This window comes from Micromys minutus (genome assembly GCF_963924665.1).
Source record: "Micromys minutus genome assembly, chromosome: 13".
Classification (NCBI taxonomy): domain Eukaryota; kingdom Metazoa; phylum Chordata; class Mammalia; order Rodentia; family Muridae; genus Micromys; species Micromys minutus.
In genome coordinates this window covers 12,624,586-12,645,029 of record NC_137982.1, presented here as the reverse complement: position 1 = coordinate 12,645,029, position 20,444 = coordinate 12,624,586, and the positions used below count along the sequence as shown (strand labels likewise).

The 20,444-nt window shown below is 36.1% G+C and overlaps 1 protein-coding gene and 2 pseudogenes across 3 annotated transcripts; 2 read left to right on the top strand and 1 right to left on the bottom strand.

Annotated features, from left to right (window-relative positions):
- Positions 1–4,574: 4,574 nt before the first annotated feature.
- LOC308428839 (olfactory receptor 1M1-like) lies at positions 4,575–5,561 on the top strand (the record flags this gene model as incomplete). Its single annotated transcript, XM_080927400.1, has 1 exon — positions 4,575–5,561. One exon carries the CDS (start codon positions 4,575–4,577, stop codon positions 5,559–5,561), a length of 987 nt encoding a protein of 328 aa, XP_080783526.1.
- A 2,528-nt stretch (positions 5,562–8,089) lies between these two features.
- On the bottom strand, positions 8,090–9,086 carry LOC308428838 (olfactory receptor 1L4-like; annotated as a pseudogene). The gene has a single exon. The product of its transcript is annotated as an olfactory receptor 1L4-like (transcript).
- Positions 9,087–9,091: 5 nt separating this feature from the next.
- On the top strand, positions 9,092–15,646 carry LOC308428836 (olfactory receptor 1J21-like; annotated as a pseudogene). The gene is made up of 3 exons: positions 9,092–9,171; positions 10,743–10,775; positions 14,836–15,646. The product of its transcript is annotated as an olfactory receptor 1J21-like (transcript).
- The last annotated feature ends 4,798 nt before the right edge of the window (positions 15,647–20,444 follow it).

The following is a 20,444-nucleotide window of genomic DNA, read 5'->3' as shown; positions in this document are numbered from 1 at the left end:
TAACCTGACCATAATTGGGGCCTCCTGGGGTTAACAGAGTCCCACAGTGAGTATGTGCCATATGAGCATGCTTCCTTGCAATGAGCTGCCTGTGGAAAGGTTTTTATGGAAAGGTTTTTATGGAAAGGTTTTTTTTTTAAAGAGAGTTTTTAATGGGCAAAGGGAAATGCAGTGTTGTCTAGATTTCTAACTCAGAGTGCAATGTTAGGCATAGAGAAAAATTATTAATGCTATACCTTTTGTAAAGTAAATACAGAGGAAACAGAAAATGACACATTAAATTCATTTTGTGGAAAAATAACATCTATACTGAGAAGACAGAAAACTATAAAGTAAAAATATATTTAGAATCAAGAGAAGATATGCTGATGAGAAAAATATGGTGCTTGAGTAAAAAGTGAATGTTAGTCTGAAGTAAATGTTGGTGTTCAGTGTCTAGTTATGGTATAATAGGAGTGGAGGAGAATGCATAGACACATTCCATCTCTTTTTGGTTCCAGAGACTTTAATGGTTTTGACTCATTTCTGACTACTTCGAAGGTATACGTTTTAGGACAGTTAAAAAAAAGAATTTGGTTCTACATATCAGAATCAGTTTTGGTGATTCATAACAAAAAGGGTGAGTAGACTATAAATCAAAATTTGATAGGTAAAAACAGAAGAGATCCTTACTTATACTCTGGCAATGCAGGAAAGAGATGCAGCATGCCCACTGTTCCTTTAGGCAAAGCAAAGAGAAGGATAAGAAAGTTAACACAAGATCATTCACTTCTCCGCAGCCCCACTTTGCTGTAACTCCACTACCAGTAACTACCAGTTATTTTCAAAGCATCATCTAGGAAAAAGGACCTCACTGCTATTTGTCTGTTTGCAGAGATTGTTTTTCTCTTCTTCAAGAATCATTTAGTCTTTTGACTTAGAAAGCTCCAGTGCTCTTTATATGGATTTTATGACATCTCTCCTCATCATCCCTCTTTTTGGGTCTCTTCTCTCCTCTTCTCTTCCTCACTCCCACCCCAACTAAAATTCTATCCACAGAGCTCAGGATTTGAGAACAATGTTGAAACTGAAAAAGAGAAAGCAATACAAGGATAAAACCTTGACATCAGCCAAAAGACGTAGCACCATCGAATGTTAGAACTACTGACCGTGAGTAGTAGACTGTCAATATTCCTTTAGGGTATAGTTTAGTGTGCTTGAAAGAAATTGAACTTATTGTCAGTACATTTTTATTTTGATTAGTGTTAAATAGTAGATTATTTGTGCATGAAAGCTTATAGTAATCTTGGTCATAAAGATCATGGCTATTCACCCTATCGACACTAAGGAAGTTCATATTTCTCCATTCTTGTCCTCTCTCTTCTAAGTTTATCTACACCTCCGTGTTGATATCTGTGCTCTTCTTCCTTGAAAAAGTAATTGTATCATGATACAATACTTGAGATACATCCAATAACATAGAAAGATAATGGAATAAATGACAACAAAGGAATTAACACTGAAAAAAATGTAAGGTTTCAAAAATCTTAATAGCTTCTGTTTTATAGATACATACAGTTAATTAACTAATGCAGTGGTTTTTAACATGGGGGCCATGACTCCTTTGAAGAGGATGTCAAATCACCTTTTCACAGGGGTCTTCTTTTCTTCATTTTTATTTATTTATTTAAATTGAACAACTTTATTTTAAAAACAAAGATAAATGTACAGATTTTAAGCATTTTTGCATAAAAGTATATAAATACATTTTTGTCAGTACTTAACTTTTTTAAAGGTTTGATAGTATGCATTAAAATCTTACTAGTTACCATGAGCATAAACAAGATGTAACCTGGAAATAATCAAAGATTTCTTGGTGTGTAAAGATTAAGCATAATGGTTTTTCATTTTCTTTCTTTTTTTTTGGCCTTTGTTTTTTCTTGAACTTCATATAGTCTGTGAGTTGTTTCTGGGGTGTTCAGAGCTTTCTGTGGTTAGTATCTAATTATCAGTGACTGCATATTATGTCTGTTCTTTTGTGACTGGGTTATCTCACTCAGGATGATATTCTCTAGATGCATCCATTTTCTTTAGAACCACAGGGGTCTTCTAACCATTGGATGACAAAGATATTTACATTACAATTCATAACAGTAGCATAATTACAGTTATGAAGTATCAACAAAAATAGTCTTATGACTAGGGGAGGGATCAATACAACATGAGCAATTTTACTAAATGGTCAGCGTTTAAGAATCAGTGATCTAAAGTGTTTAACTGAGGTGATTGAGGAGAAACAAATGTCCAGACAAGTAAGTGAGCTTTTGTCAGGGAATGTGACCAGTACTGAAGAAAACTGAAGGCCTGTGAAGTAACATCATGTATGATCTGAGGCAATGCAAGCATTCACTTGCCTTCTGAACATTTACAAGGCAACACGTTTTTAATGCATCAGGAGAAACACCCCTGACTTATGTATGGACTTAAAAATCTTATTCTGTGTGTCACTACCTTCTAGGTGAGACAGAAATTTTAAAACATCAGGCCCATACTTGACTCTGGCCCTGGTGTGTTGTACTTACCTTGCACTTTAGTAATTCTGCATCAAGTAGAAAGACATGTATAACAATAAGCGGGGAAAGAAGGAAAACCACTGCAAATGTGACATGTAAGTGGAATTTTAAGAGATGAAGAAAGTAGGAATGACAGTCCCCTCCCCCATCCCCATTTAGAATACTGGGAAAGGATTGCAGTAAAAGAGACTGCTTACCATGCTGAAATGAAACCCACACCAGAAGTAATCAGTTGATTACAATGATGAAAGTAACAGAGAATTGGAAGGGGTGTAGAGTATTGTTGTGCAAGCCAAGGTGAAATTATTCCTTCACTGCAAATACACCAACAATTTCACATGCAGCCCTCATTTTTCCCCACCTTAAAACTCTGACTTTAGCATTTCATTCCAATGAAAACTCTTTCCATAGGTATGTGGGTTCATTTCTGAAACTTCAATTGTATTTAATTGATCTACCTTCCTGTCTGTGCACCAATACCAAACAGTTTTATGACTATTGCTCTGTAATTAAAGGGTTTTATATTTAAGATGATGAGGGTTGTAGTATGTAGCCTTTATTTTGGGTTTGAAATATATAACCTTTATTATGATTACGTATGTTTTTCTGGTCCAATTTGCCCCAGGACTTTGCCCATAAAAGCATATTAGATTTTAAATAAGGTATTTTAGCATATTTTAAATGATCACATGATTTTGTTTTTAAGTCCATTTTTAAGGATTTATTACATTTAATGAACCATATGTAGAAATATCCCTGAACAACAAGAATACATCCAACTTGATCATGGCAGATAAACTATTAAAAGGAATATTTTTAGTTGTCAAAGATGAGTTTATGGGGCTGGAGAGATGCCTCAGCGGCTAATACCACTAACTGATCTTCCAGAGGTCCTGAGTTCAATTCTCAGCAACTGCATTCTGTCTCCCAACCATCTGTAATAAAATCTGGTGCTCTCATCTGGTGTGTCTCACATACATAATACCTAATCTGATGCTCTTTTCTAGTGTGTCTGGTGTGTTTCACATACATAAAATAGATAAATAAATCTCAAAAAATCTAAGTTCATATAAGATAAAAATATTCCTGAAATGCAAAGTTCAAGAAAATTTGCTACCATTATTATACTATTGACAATTTTAAGACTATAAATGGGAAAAAAGTACGTGAAAACCATGGCTCAGAGAACTAAAATAGGGGAAGGAGTAATGCATCTCCAATTAGGAGCACTGGATGCTCTTCAAGAGGACACAGATTCAGTCCCACATTGCAGATCGCACCTTTACATAACTCCAGTTCTAGGGGATCAGATAACCTTATAGGTAGGCAAAATATCAACGTGTGTAAAACTTAAAAAAATAATAATTTTTAAAAACTAAAATAATTATCAAAAGTTGAGAAAAGGAAAATACGGAAATCCTTAAAAAGAAAAAACCTATTTCATATTTTGCAGTGATAATTTAACACAAATACATACACAGCATATTGTTCAGAAGTATAGTACTATAGACCCTTTAAAGGCTTAGATTAAACATGGAGGTAGGCAAGCTTAGGGTAACAGCCCCTTGACTTATATGTTCTTCAAGTTATATTAATTCTGCCATTATTTTTGCCATATTGAAGTATATTAGATCAACAAAAAAATCTTTATTTGTAGAAAACAGCATAGAAAGTCATCATGCTAGTGCTTATCTCTATTTCTACTTAATAGTGAAAACCTGACTTGTAAAAAGATGTAAGAACTCTATGCACTGGAGATTCTACTTTCATGAAAATATACCTACTAGTTATGTCAGAAATATTACAGGTACTTCTAACTCTCAATCTTGATGAGTTTGGTTGTCTTGATGGAAGGTTATTACCAAAAGAACAAAGTTCATTTCTTAATACTGAAGGTTAGGGACAGATCCCTTTTCCAATGACTGACGACTTAAGGTGAAGAATTAGATGTGCTTGAACCTTGGTATTGTTTCTTTTCCAACTCTGATCTTTCCTCTTTGCAGGTGATGTAGACCATGACTTATGGCCACTAAAAACAAGACAGAAGTGACTGAATTTGTGTTGCTGGGATTGTCCAGCAGGCCAGAGTTGCAGCCAGTTATTTTTGGAGTTGTCCTTATCATGTACCTGGTGGCAGTTTTGGGCAATACCCTATTAGTACTTGTTGCTTGCTCAGACCCCATGCTTCAGACCCCCATGTACTTCCTTCTCAGCCAGCTTTCCTTGATTGACATATCTCTCACAACCATCACTGTTCCTCAGATGCTGGTGCACACACTCTCTGTGGATCGAAGAATTTCCTATAACTGTTGCATGACACAACTATTTTTCTTTATGGCAGTGGGGATCATGGAAGTCTACTTACTGGCTACCATGGCATATGACCGCTATGTTGCCATCTGTGAACCTTTAAGATACTCTGCCATTGTCAGCCACAGCCTCTGTCTGAGAATAACATTAACTGCATGGGTGGTGGTCAGTCTTAACTGTCTCCTGTACACTGTGTTAGTCACTCGTTTAACCTTCTGTGGCAACAAGGTTACCCACTTCTTCTGCGATATCACTCCTCTGCTGAAGCTCTCCTGTACTCAACCAGTGGTCAATGAAATGTTAATCTTCACTGAGGGTGTAGCTGTGGTGGGCAGTCCCTTCTTCTTCATTTGGGGTTCTTATATTCAAATAGGTATTGCCATAGCCCACATGCACTCCTTTGCTGCCCTGAGGAAAGCTCTGTCCACCTGTAGCTCCCACATTCTGGTTGTGCTGCTCTTTTTCGGCTCTCTGGCTAGAATGTACCTTAAGCCATCATCCAGCTATGACTTAGACCAGGATCGCCAGGTTGCCGTCTTCTACACGCTCATCTCCCCTATGTTAAATCCACTAATCTACAGCCTTAGGAACAAAGATGTTAAAGGAGCTCTATGGAGGCTTTCTAGAAAACTCCGTACTTCTGACTGGCTCTCCAACATACAAAGAATGAGAAACGAATTCATGAGAACTAAGGGTTAATCTGTGGCCACTCCAAAGAGCTGAGGCTTACTTTTAATAAAGGATATGAATCATATGTCTGTTGAATAATCTTTCCTGTCAACTGTCTCGTGATTGAATTAGAAACAAAATGACTTCCTGAATAAACAATTCTGGGCCCCTTTCTCATTGGAATTGTCAAGCTATTTTAAGATCACTAAGCCCAGATTCCTTTTGTGTATAGTATATGAACTAGGTAATAAGCAAAGCCATAGCATGACATATTAGGCTACAGATATTTGATTACTTTAGTGATATTAGGTTATATACTACCTGGTAGACACAAGTCAATGTTATCAAATATTATTTTATCAAGTAATGTTTTAAAATATTATTTAGAATGAATTTTAAAGATATCACAGAATTAATTAAACCTCTCTAAAACTTGTAATGTATTTATAATCTCCCATTTTTATAATCTCTCAGCCTCTAAGAATAATTTCAATGCTCATTGTGCCTGAATTGCTCCACCTTTTATCTCTCACTTGTACCATCCAGTGAGTCACTAACAGATTGAAAAAGGAGCTTCACCATAGCTCCAATACTAAGAGGAGTGGTTAGGTTATGGTTTTATGGCCAGTAAAACTTGCCATAAATTAAAAGAAAAAAAGAGACAAAAATGCAATTGGGTTGGTTTATAGTTCAGAGGTTTATTATGTTATGGACATAGATGCAACATGACAACATGAAGGCATACATGGTACTGAAGAGGTAGCTGAGAGTTTGCATCTAGATCCATACTCAGCCTGAAATGACAGTGACACTGGCTAGGCTTGAAATTCTGAGACCTCAATGCCTTACCCCTTATGACACTCCTTCTACACCTACTCTGAGACCATACCTCCTAATATGGCCATTGCTTATGGACCTCTGGGGAATATTTTATTCAAACCACCACATTCTACTTCCTTGCACATAGGCTTGTACCCATATCATAATACAGATTATATTTAGTCCAACTTCAACAGTCCTCATAGTCAGGAGCTGTCTCAAACTTGTTTTTTTATGCCCTTTTCATTTTTACTATGAAATGATACATGATTATTTTAAATTTCCTTTTTTAAAAAAGGGATAAATGTACAGATTTTTAAAGGCATTTTGGCAAAACACTATATGAATATATTTTTGTCAGTACTTAATTTTTTTAAAGGTTTGATAGCATGCATTGAAATCCCATTAGTTACCATAAGCATAAAGTACATTTAGGACAGAATGTAACATGGAAAACGTTTTCTTGTTGTGTATAGATTAAGTCTAATAATCTTTGAATATCAAAAACTGCCACAAGGCTATATTCTTAGCACTTGGATTATTAATGATTTAAGGTTCAGGTGTACAACACTCTGAGAAGGTGCTATACATTTTTTTCCTAAGAAGGACTGAGGCTTTCACATTTTGGCCTTTGTTTCTCTTGAGCCTCATTTGGCCTGTGAGTTGTTTCTGGATGTGCAGAGCTTTGTGGGGTAGTATTGAATTAACAGTGACTGCATATTATGTCTGTTCTTTTCTGACTGGGTTACCTCACTCAGAATGATATTCTCTAGAAGCATCTATTTTCTTAGGAATTTTATAAAGTCATTGTTTCTGATAGCTGAGTAGTACTCCATTGTGTAAATATACCACAATTTTGTATCCATTCATCTAATGAAGTACATCTGGGTAATTTCCAGCTCCTGGCTATTATAAATAGGGCTGCAGTGAACATTGTGGTACATGTGCCCTTTTTGTATGTTGGAGCATCTCAGGAGTATATGCTCAGAAGTTGAATAACTGGGTCTTGAGGTTGGACTATGTCCAATTTTCTGAGGAACCGCCAGGCTGATTTCTAGAGTGGTAGTACCAGTTTACAACTCCACCAACAGTGGAGGAGTGTTCCTCTTTCTCTGCATCCTTGGCAGCATCAGTTATCATCTGAGTTTTTTACCTTAGGTATTCTGACTGGTGTGAGGTAAAATCTCAGGGTTGTTTTGATTTGCATTTCCATGATGAATAGGGATGTTGAGCACTTCCTTAGATGCTTCTCAGCCATTCAATATTCCTTTTTGTTTAGCTCTCTACCCCATTTTTAAAAAGGATTGTTTGATTCTCTGGTGTCTAACTTTTTGAGTTCTTGGTATACCTTGGATATTAGGCCTCCATCAGATGTGGGGTTGGTAAAGATCTTTTCCCAATCTGTTGACTGCCATTTTGTTTTCTTGACAGTGTCCTTAGCCTTACAGAAACTTTGCAATCTCATGAAGTCTCATTTGTCAATATTTGACCTTAGAGCACAAGCCATTGTTGTTCTATTCTAGAAATTTTCTCCTGTGCCTATGTGTTCTAAGGTTTTCCCTAATTTCTCTTCTAATAGTTTCAGTGTACCTGGTTTAATATGGAGATCTTTGATCCATTTGCACTTTAGCTTTGTACAAGGAGATAAGAAAGGGTTTATTTTCATTCTTCTGTATACTGAGTGCCAGTTGAACCAACACCATTTGTTGTAGAGACCACCTCACCCATCTTCAGTGTTTTCAGACTAAGTCTTGCTTCTCAGGAGATTCTCTGGCATTCTTTGCCTGAAATCCCAGCTGAAAACTGACTGAGATGCAGTTTCTTAAAAAGCCTCCATAGAGCACCTTTAACTTCCTGGTTCCTGAGGCTGTAGATTAATGGATTTAACATGGGAGAAATGAGTGTGTAAAAGATGGCAACCTGGCGGTCTTGTTCTAGATTGTAGCTAGATGATGGCTTGAGGTACATGTGAACCAAAGAAGCAAAGAGAAACATCACAACCAGAACATGAGAGCTACAAGTGGACAGAGCTTTTTGCAGGGCAGCAAAGGAGTGCATTTGGACTATGGCAATACCTATGCGAACATAAGAGCCAAAAATAAAGAGAAAGGGGCTCATCACCACAGCTACACCCTCAGTGAAGATTAACATTTCATTGGCCACTGGTCGAGTACAGGAGAGCTTCAGCAGAGGAGTGATATCACAGAAGAAGTGGGTAACCTTGTTGCCACAGAAGGTTAAACGAGTGACTAACACAGTGTACAGGAGACTGTTAAGACTGACCACCACCCATGAGGTTAATGTTATTCTCAGACAGAGGCTGTGGCTGACAATGGCAGAGTACCTTAAAGGGTCACAGATGGCAACATAGCGGTCATATGCCATGGCACCCAGCAAGTGAACTTCCATGCTGCCCACTGCCATAAAGGAAAAGAGCTGTGTCATGCAGCAGTTATAGGAAATGTTTCTGTTTACAGAGAGTGTGTGCACCAGCATTTGGGGAATGATGATGGTTGTTAGAGATATGTCAATCAAAGAAAGCTGGCTGAGAAGAAAGTACATAGGGGTCTGAAGCTTGGGGTCTAAGTAAGCAACAAGTACTAATAGGGTATTGGCCAAAACTGCCATCAGGTACATGACAAGGACAACTCCAAAAATAACTGGCTGCATTTTGGGCTGGCTGGACAATCCTAATAAAACAAAGTCGGTCACTTCAGTCCTGTTTTTAGTAGCCATAAGTCATGGTCAACACCACTTGTAAAGAAGGAAGATCAGAGCTGGAAAAGGAGAAGAATGATGTCAAAGCCAAGCCAAATCACTGGTATCTGCATTCCAGATGAGATAACACTGTAACTTGTGAAACCTCTTCTTGCTAATTAAAAAATCTTTATAAATGTTGACAAAATGTGACTTTCAAAACTGCTCCTGTACAGTGTCCCTACATCTCAGATAAGCAACTTCCTGTAGTGACGATCTTGTTCTAATTTTGAGCATAAATAAACTCAGTTTTGTTCTTTGGTACTGTGTTGCATTAAGTCAACTAAACTTACTCAGGACTTGAGCAGATGTGAGTAAGATACGCTCTGACTTTATTAATGGCTATTTTTCCTACATGATTTGATACTCACATCTTTTCAAGTCCAAATTTCAGTAAAAATGGGTCAAGAAGTATACCAACCTCTTCTTGCTGCTGTACAAATAAAGACATTTTTTGATCATGTAATAAGTTTATAACTATGTAGTCTTAGTTTCTCAGTGGTTTGTACTTTATTCATCTGAACAATGTAATTTCATCTTATACACCCACATTTGACATTTGTGTGTAATCAAATTAAAATCTCTTTTAGCCTTCTTTTTTAAAAGTTTAAAAATTATCTTTTTAAAGTATTTCACTTTTTTCTTCAATATTTAATAATAATTTTAGCTCTTTGATTTTTTACATTTCTTTCACAAAACTTGAAATAATATAACAACAGTAGCAGATATTCTCAGTCTATTAATATCAAAAATATTTTCATGTTACAAGAATTAGTAGCTGACAGTTAAAACTCTAACTTTGTATTTCTTATCTAAAATCGGTTTTAATAAGTTTCTTCTAGTCATTTTTCCATTTCTTTTCTACGTTTATTCTTGGTATTATTTTAGAATGCTTATGTTATATATCTCTGAATTCTATAACATTACTTCATCTAGTATGTGTAGTATTTCTGTAATGAGTCAATATAAAAATGTTTTAATCTAAAGATTAAATCTAAATTTAATCTTCAATTCTGAAAAAAAGTTTCTCATAAAAAGTTTGTTTTCTTCTTTTTATGTGTTTGAAACCCTTGGCAGTAGTTTCTTATGCCCCTTTAATTATATTTCTGTCTCAGGTATGTTTTTTCAGGTATGCCTTAGATTGTATTCCTAAAATTTACATTTATTTTGTTCCTGAAAGACTGCTCTTTTTCTCATAAGCTCATTGTTCTAGTTCTTCCTTTATTGTTCTAACCTATTTAGTATAGAAACAGTTCTGGAAGTACACATTTTTAATTTTCTAATTTTATTTAAATGTTTTTCATTAGTGAGCACAGTTTTGGTTTTATGATCATATCAAATATACACTCAAAAGTTCTAAATCCTACCAGAGAGGTACTGTAACATCCATTCTTCTTTTTCTGTATGCACAAAGCGAGTAGTTGGAAACAGCCTAAATATCCATAAAAATAATGGTTAGTAAAAATGCATTCACAGTTGAATTTTATCTATAAAAAAGAGAAAATGAGAATATTCACCATGAATTAACTTATATAGCTTGAATGATTGGTTTCTTCTTGTGCCCATTATGTAGTTTGTTTAATATTGGGCATTTTCTTTTATGCTGCTGGCTTTTTATTTTGTGCCTTCATTTAGTTTGTTCGAGATAGCTATTGTCCATTTGTTACGGTACGTATGTTGCTATGTCACTGGAGTAAGAAAGTTTGCTCCATAAACACAGAAAACTCTAGCCTATATTCTACTTGCTCAATATTGAGCGCTATCTCTTTGATATAACACCAAAATTAATAGCCATATCTTTCTTGCTTTAAAGAAAATTTTCAAGACTCCATTGGGTTAAGATGATAAGCTATCATCATCTGAGCTTTAAAGTAGAGAAAAGAGAAAAGTGCACGTATGGTGTCTAGTGGATTCTTACTGTAGGGACACATATACTTCAGTCAGTATGCATATCCACAGCTATTCCACATTTTCCCTTATACTCCTGCCCTGGCTACTTCCTGCATAGAGTCTTTTCCTGGAAGTTAACCTCTTCCACTGTAAGCCTTGATTAACTGCATGCTAAGCATATGGTTATCTTATTGATAATTTATCTCTTAAAATCCACTAAGAGGCATATTTGATAATTATTTTTCATTTTTTACTTAGTGTTGTATATTATTGCCCTCTTTTTCATTGAGAACTCCAAACAGACAGGAATAAAAACATAAAATATAACACCAAACCCATCTCAAATATACAGCTACTGGTGACTGTCTCTACCACAGAAAATCGGTTGCAAAACTATTATATGTACAGATCCACTAGGCAGGGATCTTTGCTTTTAAAAACTTAAAAAATATTTTGCCTTTTGAACTCTTAGATATCAGGAAATGCATACATTTTTTTTTTTCATCACAAAGATGCTCATCTCACTGTGCTGAATATTTTTAACCATTTCACAGTTTAAGTTTATCTCCATTTACTTGTTTGAACTTTGGTTTTCCAATCTCTTGTAATTCATCCATTTTCAGACCATCTTTAATTAATGGAAATTATCTATACAGTAGATGTCAGAATCATCCAAAAATACTTAAATCTTTTGTTTTCCCCTTTGTCTTCATTTCTTTTTTTACCTTTTCATGTCAATGAATGCAGTTCAAATTATAAGTTATCATGATACAATGACTCTTTCTAAGTAAAGCCACATAAATATCAACAAGGAGGTGTAGATGGGAATTAAAGAAAGTACAAGAAGGAAAATATATGAACTTACCTCGTCCATGAGGTTGCCAAGAAAAAAAAGCTACCAAAACTGTTGTTTACTCCTATTAAGAAAAAATGTAATAATAAAGTATTTATTTTATCTTAAACAGCAAATTTATTTTTAAAGTATGATCATGTTATAATGCTCACTCATGTCAGTAAGAAGAAGCAGTAATGCTGTTCTTATGAGCCAGTTTTATGGATTTATCTTGGTACTGTCTCTATTTTCAGCCTCATCATCATGCCATCAGACCCTGAGTTCAATAGGTTCCACTCAGGAAATCTGGATAGAAAAAGGATGAGATAGTGAGACTGACAGACAGATGGACAGACAGACAGACAGACAGGCAGAGCCACACAAACAGCACTGGAAAATCTCAAGTCAATTAACTAAACAAACATGGAAAGGGGAAAACTAAAAACATACTTAAGAATATCTGATCTCAGCACCAATTCCTGAAACTCTGTTATACTTGCAGACAGGAGCCTAGCATAACTGTCCTCTGAGAGGGTCTATCCAGCAGCCAGCACAGATGCAGAGACCCATAATTAAACATTGAACAGAGGTCAGGACTTTTTATGGAAGAATTGTGGAAGGATTGAAGGCCCTGAAGGGGATATGAAAACCAAGAGGGTCAAGTAACCTGGTCCCTTGGCAGCTCTCAAAGGCTGATGCACCAGCCAAAGAGCATACATGGGCAGAACTGAGGCCCTGGGCATATAAGGCTGCCCTGTCTGGCCTCAGTAGGAGAAGATGTGACTAACCCTGCAGAGAGGATACTCAAGGTGGCAACCCCTTAAAGACCCCTTAAAGGGATGGGAGAGAGGGTATAAACTCTGAGAAGGGAAGCAACATTTGAGATGTAAAAAAAATAAATAAGTTTTTAAATAAAATTTATATAAATGGCTGTTGCAGCCACCTACAAGAAAAAAAAACTGATCTCTCAATATATATTCAGTGCTTTGAGAGTAACTAAAGTCAGAGAGGAGGGAGAGTGAGAGTGACTCCATCTAGCTAAAATGTCTTTTGCTCTCTTTTTATGAAAGCATCATCAGACATTATATATCTCTACTGTTCTGTTGGTCTCTGAATGTTGTACAAGGGATCTCTTTGGGATCTTATTGGTCAAAATCCTATTTCCAGCTCACTCCCACTCCTTTGCTGTTATTTCCTATGGCTGGTTCTGCAATGCATAGCTAATATAATCTTTTATTATTATCTCAAAAACAGACTTTACAAAGGCTCACAAAATGAAATACAACTTTCACATGCTTTAGGACCCAAGGATAAGGAAAAGTTTCTCCGTACATACTCTACTTGATTTCATCATTACTCATTCCATGTCAACATTCATTCCTCATTCCAAAGCACACTGCTGGAATAAACGGTAATGCCTATATTGTATCTCTTGTCTGTAATACTGTACATTATTCTACTTTTTTGGTCTTTTAGTGCTAATATCAAGCTATTTTCTATAAAATTAATATAATGTATTTCTGGTTTTCTCCGTCTATTTACTTTAAGGCATGGCATTTAATATTAACCTCATTTTTCCCTCTATATCTAACATTGTACACCAAGATAAATTGTGTGTATATGTGAGTGTGTGTGTTCTCCCATAAAACCCCATTTTTTATCACTTCCCATAAAAGCATTTCTGAAGGTCAAGTCACTGCAATAAAGCTAGTTCAGGTGACATATACTCACTCTGGGATTCTACAAACCCCAGGAGGATCTAATTGTGGTCAGATGAAATAATGATGTGATTAATTTCACAGTTATCACTCTAAATAGCACTTGTAGGGCTTAGGAAATTTCTTCTTCTTCCAACCCACTCCAAACCCTGTCCATAACTCTAAGTTGTTTGATTTCTGTTATCATAAACTGCTCTAATGTACATACAGTGGCTAAAGTCACTAGAAAAGTGACAGCCAGACATTTCATGTCTTGCTAAGACAACCACAGATCTATCCAGGAGATACAGACATGTAAATCTTACAGAATTTTCACCTAAAAGAAAATATATAGTACAAATTAATAGAATGTGTGGAAATGTATAGATAAAAGAAAAATCAAGTATTAAAATTTATCAAAATATACTATTCCTTCCAAAATTGAATTTCAGTAGATTGGGGATTGGAGGAAAATTTTTTTAAAAATTGCTGAATAATATAAAAAATTATCTCAGTTAATGAAACATAAAGAAATCCAGATTTTTAAATTTTATTGGAAATTCTCTGTATTTACATTTTTAATTGAACAACTTTATTTTACAAAACAAAGATAAATGTACAGATGTTAAGCATTTTTGCATAAAATATATGAACACATTTAGTCAGTACGTGATTTTTTAAGGTTTGATAGTATGCATTAAAATCTTACTAGTTACAATGAGTATAAAGTACATGTAAAACAAGATGTAACCTGGAAATAGTCAAAGTTTTTCTTGGTGTGTAAAGATTAAGCATAATGATTTTTCATCATTTTTTGGCCATTGTTTTTCTTGAACTTCATATAGTCTGTGTGTTGTTACTGGGATGTTCAGAGCTTTCTGGTGTTAGTATCCAATTATCAGTGACTTTATGTTATGTCTGTTCTTTTGTGACTGGGTTATCTCACTCAGGATAATATTCTCTAGATGCATCCATTTTCTTAAGAATTTCATTAAGTCATTGTTTCTGATAGCTGAGCAGTACTCGACTGTGTAAATATACCACAATTCTTGTATCCATTTATCTACTGAAGGAAATCTGGGTTCTTTCCAGCTTCTGGCTATTATAAGTAGACCTGCTATGAACATTGTGGTGCATGCGTCTTTGTTGTATGTTGGAGCATCTCCGGGGTATATGCCCAGAAGTTGAATAACTAGGTCTTCAGGTAGTACTATGTCGAATTTTCTGAGGAATCGCCAGACTGATTTCCAGAGTGGTTGTATCAGTTTACAACCCCACCAACAGGGGAAAAGTGTTCCTCTTTTTCCAGAAAGGGGAACCTGCCCATCATCCTGGTCATCAGACTGGACTCTCACCTCCACACCTCCATGTACTTCTTCCTCAGTCACTTGGCCTTCACAGACATCTCTTTCTCATCTGTCACAGTTCCAAAGATGCTTGTGAATATGCTGACACACACTCAGTCAATCTCCTATACTGGCTGTGTTTCCCAGGTGAATTTTTTTTTATAGTTTTTGGAACCATTGATAGCTTTCTTCTGACCTCCATGGCATATGACAGGTATGTGGCCATCTGCCACCATCTCCACTACACTATCATCATGAATCTGAGCCTCTGTGTTCTTCTAGTAGTCATGTCTTGGGCATTATCTTCAGCCAATGCACTTGTGCAAACACTCCTCTTGGCTCGCATATCTCACTTTAGAACAATACCATCCCACACTATTTTTGTGACCTCTCTACTTTGCTGAAGCTGTCCAGATCAGACACCACCATCAATAACCTCATTATTTTTGTTTTAGGTAATTTGGTTATTACTCTGCCATTCATATGCATTCTGGTCTCTTATAGCTACATTGGAGTCACCATTCTGAAAACTCCATCAAGGGAATTTGCAAAGCCTTGTCAACCTGTGGTTCTCACCTCTGTGTGGTTTCTTTGTACTATGGAGCCATCATTGGACTATATTGCGTCCCCTCATCTAATAACAATAATGACAAAAATGCCATTGTGGCTGTGATCTACACTGTGGTCACGCCCATGTTGAATTCCTTTATTTATAGTTTGAGGAATAGGGATATGAAAGCAGCTCTGAGAAACATCTTCAACAGAACAAAATGATGTACCTACTAATTCCCATTAGCTGCCCAGGACTCTGACATGATTGACACATGTAATATCTTCTCTCTGAATGGCAATCTTAAAGATATTTAAATCAGACATTCTTGCATATATCTTGCATGTTACACTATACCTCTTTTCTTGATTTTGATAGTCTTGGGAAAGGGGTCTCTAAAACATATACACACAAATTCTTTTTGTGTTTCTCTTTGCTCAAATTATCATTCCCCCAAAGTTTTAAAATTCAGTTATCACTCTCCATTTGGATAGCTTGTAGCTTTTGGAGCAAACCCTTTCCCCCATTTTTCATGTCATGAAAAATTCTTTAGATAGTATTACTTTTCTTTTTTTAAACAAAATTTTTAACAGGCAATGTCTCTCTCTATGAAGATCTAGATGTTCTAGAATTTTCTATATACAGAATGTTTGCCTTGAGGTAGTAGAGATCAGTCCACCTTTGCCTCCTTAGTGCTAGGATTAGTGGGGTGAACCACTATGCACAACTTGATCTTATTTTTCTTATTTAATTCAGTGGTGTTTGGAATTTTTAGCTGATAGTAATCTCAAATAAATTCTGTGTTGCCTATATACCAGCAACGAACTGGTTATAATTATTGCTAGGTGGGGTTCATTATTCTCACATTGATATTTCCTGCCTTCTTATGAACACATTGGAGTCACCATTCTGAATCTGCCATACATGCACAAAATTTTCATTCCTCTAGTTTGCAATACACTTTTCATTTTTTTTCACACGAAAATATAAATTTTTATAAGAAGAGACATTTAAATACATATCCGTGTTGTATAATGTATGTTGTGTAATGAGTGTACAATCTCCTAAATGTTTGTCATGTTTTGTGATCTAAGCACTGAGAGTTTGTTCTTGAACTACTTTTGTACTATGCACTCCATCATCATCACCCCTTATCTCTCTAATATGAAGTCAACACTACAGGTCCTTCTTTGTTCAAATTTCACATGTACTACGAGGTTTTCTTTCTTCCCACATAGTTTGCCCATAATTTAGTATTTTTTCTCCATTGTTTATTTTTTCCACAATATACTCTTGGACTGATATTAACTATGCTTTTACCTTCTTTTTTTCTCTAAACTCAGTTGTCCATTGATATCAGGTAGACAAAATGGGTACAGGTTCTGGGTGGTGAAAAGGACTTTTGAAACCTCCTTGTTTAGGAAGGTCATGTTTATGTAATGTATAAAAGTGGAAAGAAAGAGTTAAATCGTCTTTTATTTTCTGCTGTAGTTATGTGGCATCTGCTCTTCATAGGGGTTGGGTACTCAAGTGTATGGACTGGTAGAAATAATGTAAATGTAATACTTGTATAAAAATCTGAAAAAGTTAAACTAGAAAATTTAATCCAACTATAATGTGTTCTAAAATGAAATGACTTTCACATTTAATTGCATGAATACATAGTCTGTTGTTTCTATCTGAAATGTTCAACCTGAGTTTTTGTTCTTGGAAAATCTCCAAAACAAAGACATTTAGTTTCATGAAGGGTAGTCAATTGCTGTGACCAATATTTTATATCTAGTGATTATAATGAAGAAAGAAATTCAAGTAATGAGAACTTAGTTGGTGTTCTGCAGCTAAAGTAGCAATTGTAGTGAATGGACATTTTAGACTATTGTATGTGAAGTTGAATCCCTACACTAGTGAACCACTTGGAAATTTCTGAAATTCAAGCTATTATTCTTGTCACTCAAATGTTAGTTTATAAATACTGAGATAATGTCTAAGGAAAATTATATATATATTTTATATATATATATATGTAATAATCACATTTAACATATGTGCATACTTCATATACATTGTATTATATATAATATATTCTATAAATTATATACTACATTATATAGTATATATTAAATATATTAACATGTATTGTATTTTAATGAATGCTATTAAAGTATTCATTTAAAAATCACTAGGCTTAAATGATAGAAACCAATACTATAATTGGTAAAGTTCCTTTGGTCCCTTGTCAGTTACATCTTCTTTACTCTTGAAGATCATGTCTTCACTGTGTGATTGTGAAGGCAATCTGGTTCCCAGTTGAGATGAGGCTCGAGACCCAGGTGACTCTGAAAGGGATAGTAGGAGTTTCATTTTTCTCCCCCAAACCAAGCCTCTATCCACAGCCCTCCATAAATTCATAGCCATCAGTCATGTAAGGGCAATGCCCTAAACCTCTCCACTGGTAGAGGAAGTAACCACAGATCACTTAGGCTCAATACAGATCTTCATTATAATGAGATACCTAAAGGCCTAGAAGTTTACTTAGCCAATTAGCTTTTCTTCCCAGACACTCCTCCCTTCAATATGTATTTAAACTCAGACCCACTCTGAGAAGTGGGATACGGATTTACTCATCATCCTTCCATCATGAGAATAAATGTTTTAAAACCATGGACTTCCTTTTCATTGTGATTTGCCATGGAGAACTGTAGAGAAGCCATTTGCTTACAGAGCTGCCATCTAATCTCCAGTGGCCACCACCAAGCCCTCTGCCCACAATCCAAGGATCCCCGCACCATGAGACCAGCTGGAGATCCTCCCACTTTCCTCTAAGCCCAGAGCTAGATCCAGATTGCAGTCCCCCACTCCATTGTCAGCTCTTCCATGGGATTTAGTGGTGCCTGGGTGTCCCAGAACCTGAAAACAAGATGGCACCTGCTTCGACACAGTTCCAGGGATCTCCAAGCCTGCTCTGGATGACCATCCTCGGCACCATACACTGTGCTTCCCATCTCTGGATCAGTGCCCTGTCGTTTCCCTCAGCCTGACACCAGCCAAACGACAGTACTGGGTAAGCGTGGTCCAACTTCCAGAGTCTTGCTACCCTGAGCAACCCGATCCCTGTAATGGAACAGACTGACATGCATTCCACCCCAGTCACTACCCCATATTCTTTCTTATCAGTGTATAATAATCATATAAAGTGATGATAATTTTTGTTTATTTGTTTTTGAGTCAAGGTCTCACTAAATGGCCTTGGATACAGGTGTTGAAAGCTGTGAAAACCACAGCCACAGTGACTAGGCTGAATATATTTTTTAAAGATCATGTGGCTCATGGAGTTTTTAGAGACCAGACTATAATTTAATACTTAACAAAATCCTCTCTCTCTGTCTCTCTCTCTCTCTCTCTCTCTCTCTCTCTCTCTCTCCCTCTCTCTCTTCTGAGTGCTGGGATTAAAAATATCTACCATTATACCTCTCTTTAAAAGATGAGTTTTAATTGTCTTTCTAGGTGCATAATGTGGTTTGAGGATACTGACAACCTGTGTTACACTCTTCCATTTACATACCACACTATTAAATATCCTCATTTTCCTTTCATGGCATCTGTTTTTCAAAGTTCCAATGGCAGAAAGTTTGTGAAACTTACCTTTGCAAATTTGGGCCATGTAACACAATAATCACCAATTCTATTCATTTCATTCTTTATTAATGAAAATTTGAATATTTTCTCTGATATTAAATGATATTTTGAATTTATTTTTGAACATTTCATATGTTTGCAATGTACTTTGATCTTACCAACCACCTACTGCCTACCTCCAATCCCTCTAGAGAAGAAAGAAACATGTTTCTATCACAGACATATCCTGTTAATACTCCTCATGTGCACAAAGTTACTGGACCATCTACTATGACCTGTGGATCTAATTAATGGCAAGACATGCAAAGAAACATGATGCTTCCTCATCAATTAGCACCTGTGTATAGCTATATTACAAGAGTGGGACCCATGAAACCCCTCCTTTATATTGGGATCCCACCTGTATTGATCCTGTGTGAGCCTTGTGTAGATAAGGTAACCACAGCTACTAGGCCATGGCCATGTGAAATCTAGAAGACAGCATTCCATGACTTTCTGCATCTTCCTCTGGCTCTTATATTATTTCTGCCCCATTTTTAGTAATATTCTATGAGTCCAGACTGAGGAGAGTTTAATGTAGATACATATTTATAGCTGATCTTTCAAAGCCATTTTCAGGATTTGGGCCTGATCCAAGCTGTGCATTGGCCATTATACTGAAGAAAGATTCTCTGTTCAAGGGTGAGAGCAGTATAAGTTTTTGTGTATATGCATAAATTTTTAGAAAGCAGTCTGACAACATGACTATTTAAAAAAATAACAGTAGAACATTGTCCCTTAAGTACGTTAAAAGCTTCTCTGACTGACATGGGCATTTTGAATTGACATTAACATGACTGAAATCACATTTGTCGAATGTTTTAGTTAAATGTATAATACAAAGTATTTAAATGCTTGAGATTCTGGGATGAGGGGGACAACATTTGAAGCACCACATTACATTTTTTGGACTTCATAATAATCTTCTGTTCATGGAATAATGTGGAATTCATTTAGTTCAACTTACAAATGCCCTAATCATCTTTAACAGTTTCAATACTGTTTGAAAGTCCAAAGTCTTCTCTTAAACTCAAAGTAATTTCTTCATTGAATCTCCTTGTAAAATTTGAGAGCAAATTAAAAACTTAAAATGTACCCTGGCATAGAATGTACATTACCACGGAACAGCGGAGAACCAGGGACACAGGTCCAGTGAGACAGTGTTCCAAGTAACCAGGAGCAGAGACGTCTCTGCTGAGAGTGCAGAAAGTGCACCCCCTGATTGGTTCAGGGGAGCAGGAACCCTGATTTGGGTGTTTCCAGTAGGTGGCCCGTGAATGCAGAACAGGCTTTTAGGCCATCAGACACCAGGAGCAGCGGAGATCCAGGGACACAGGCCAGGTACAA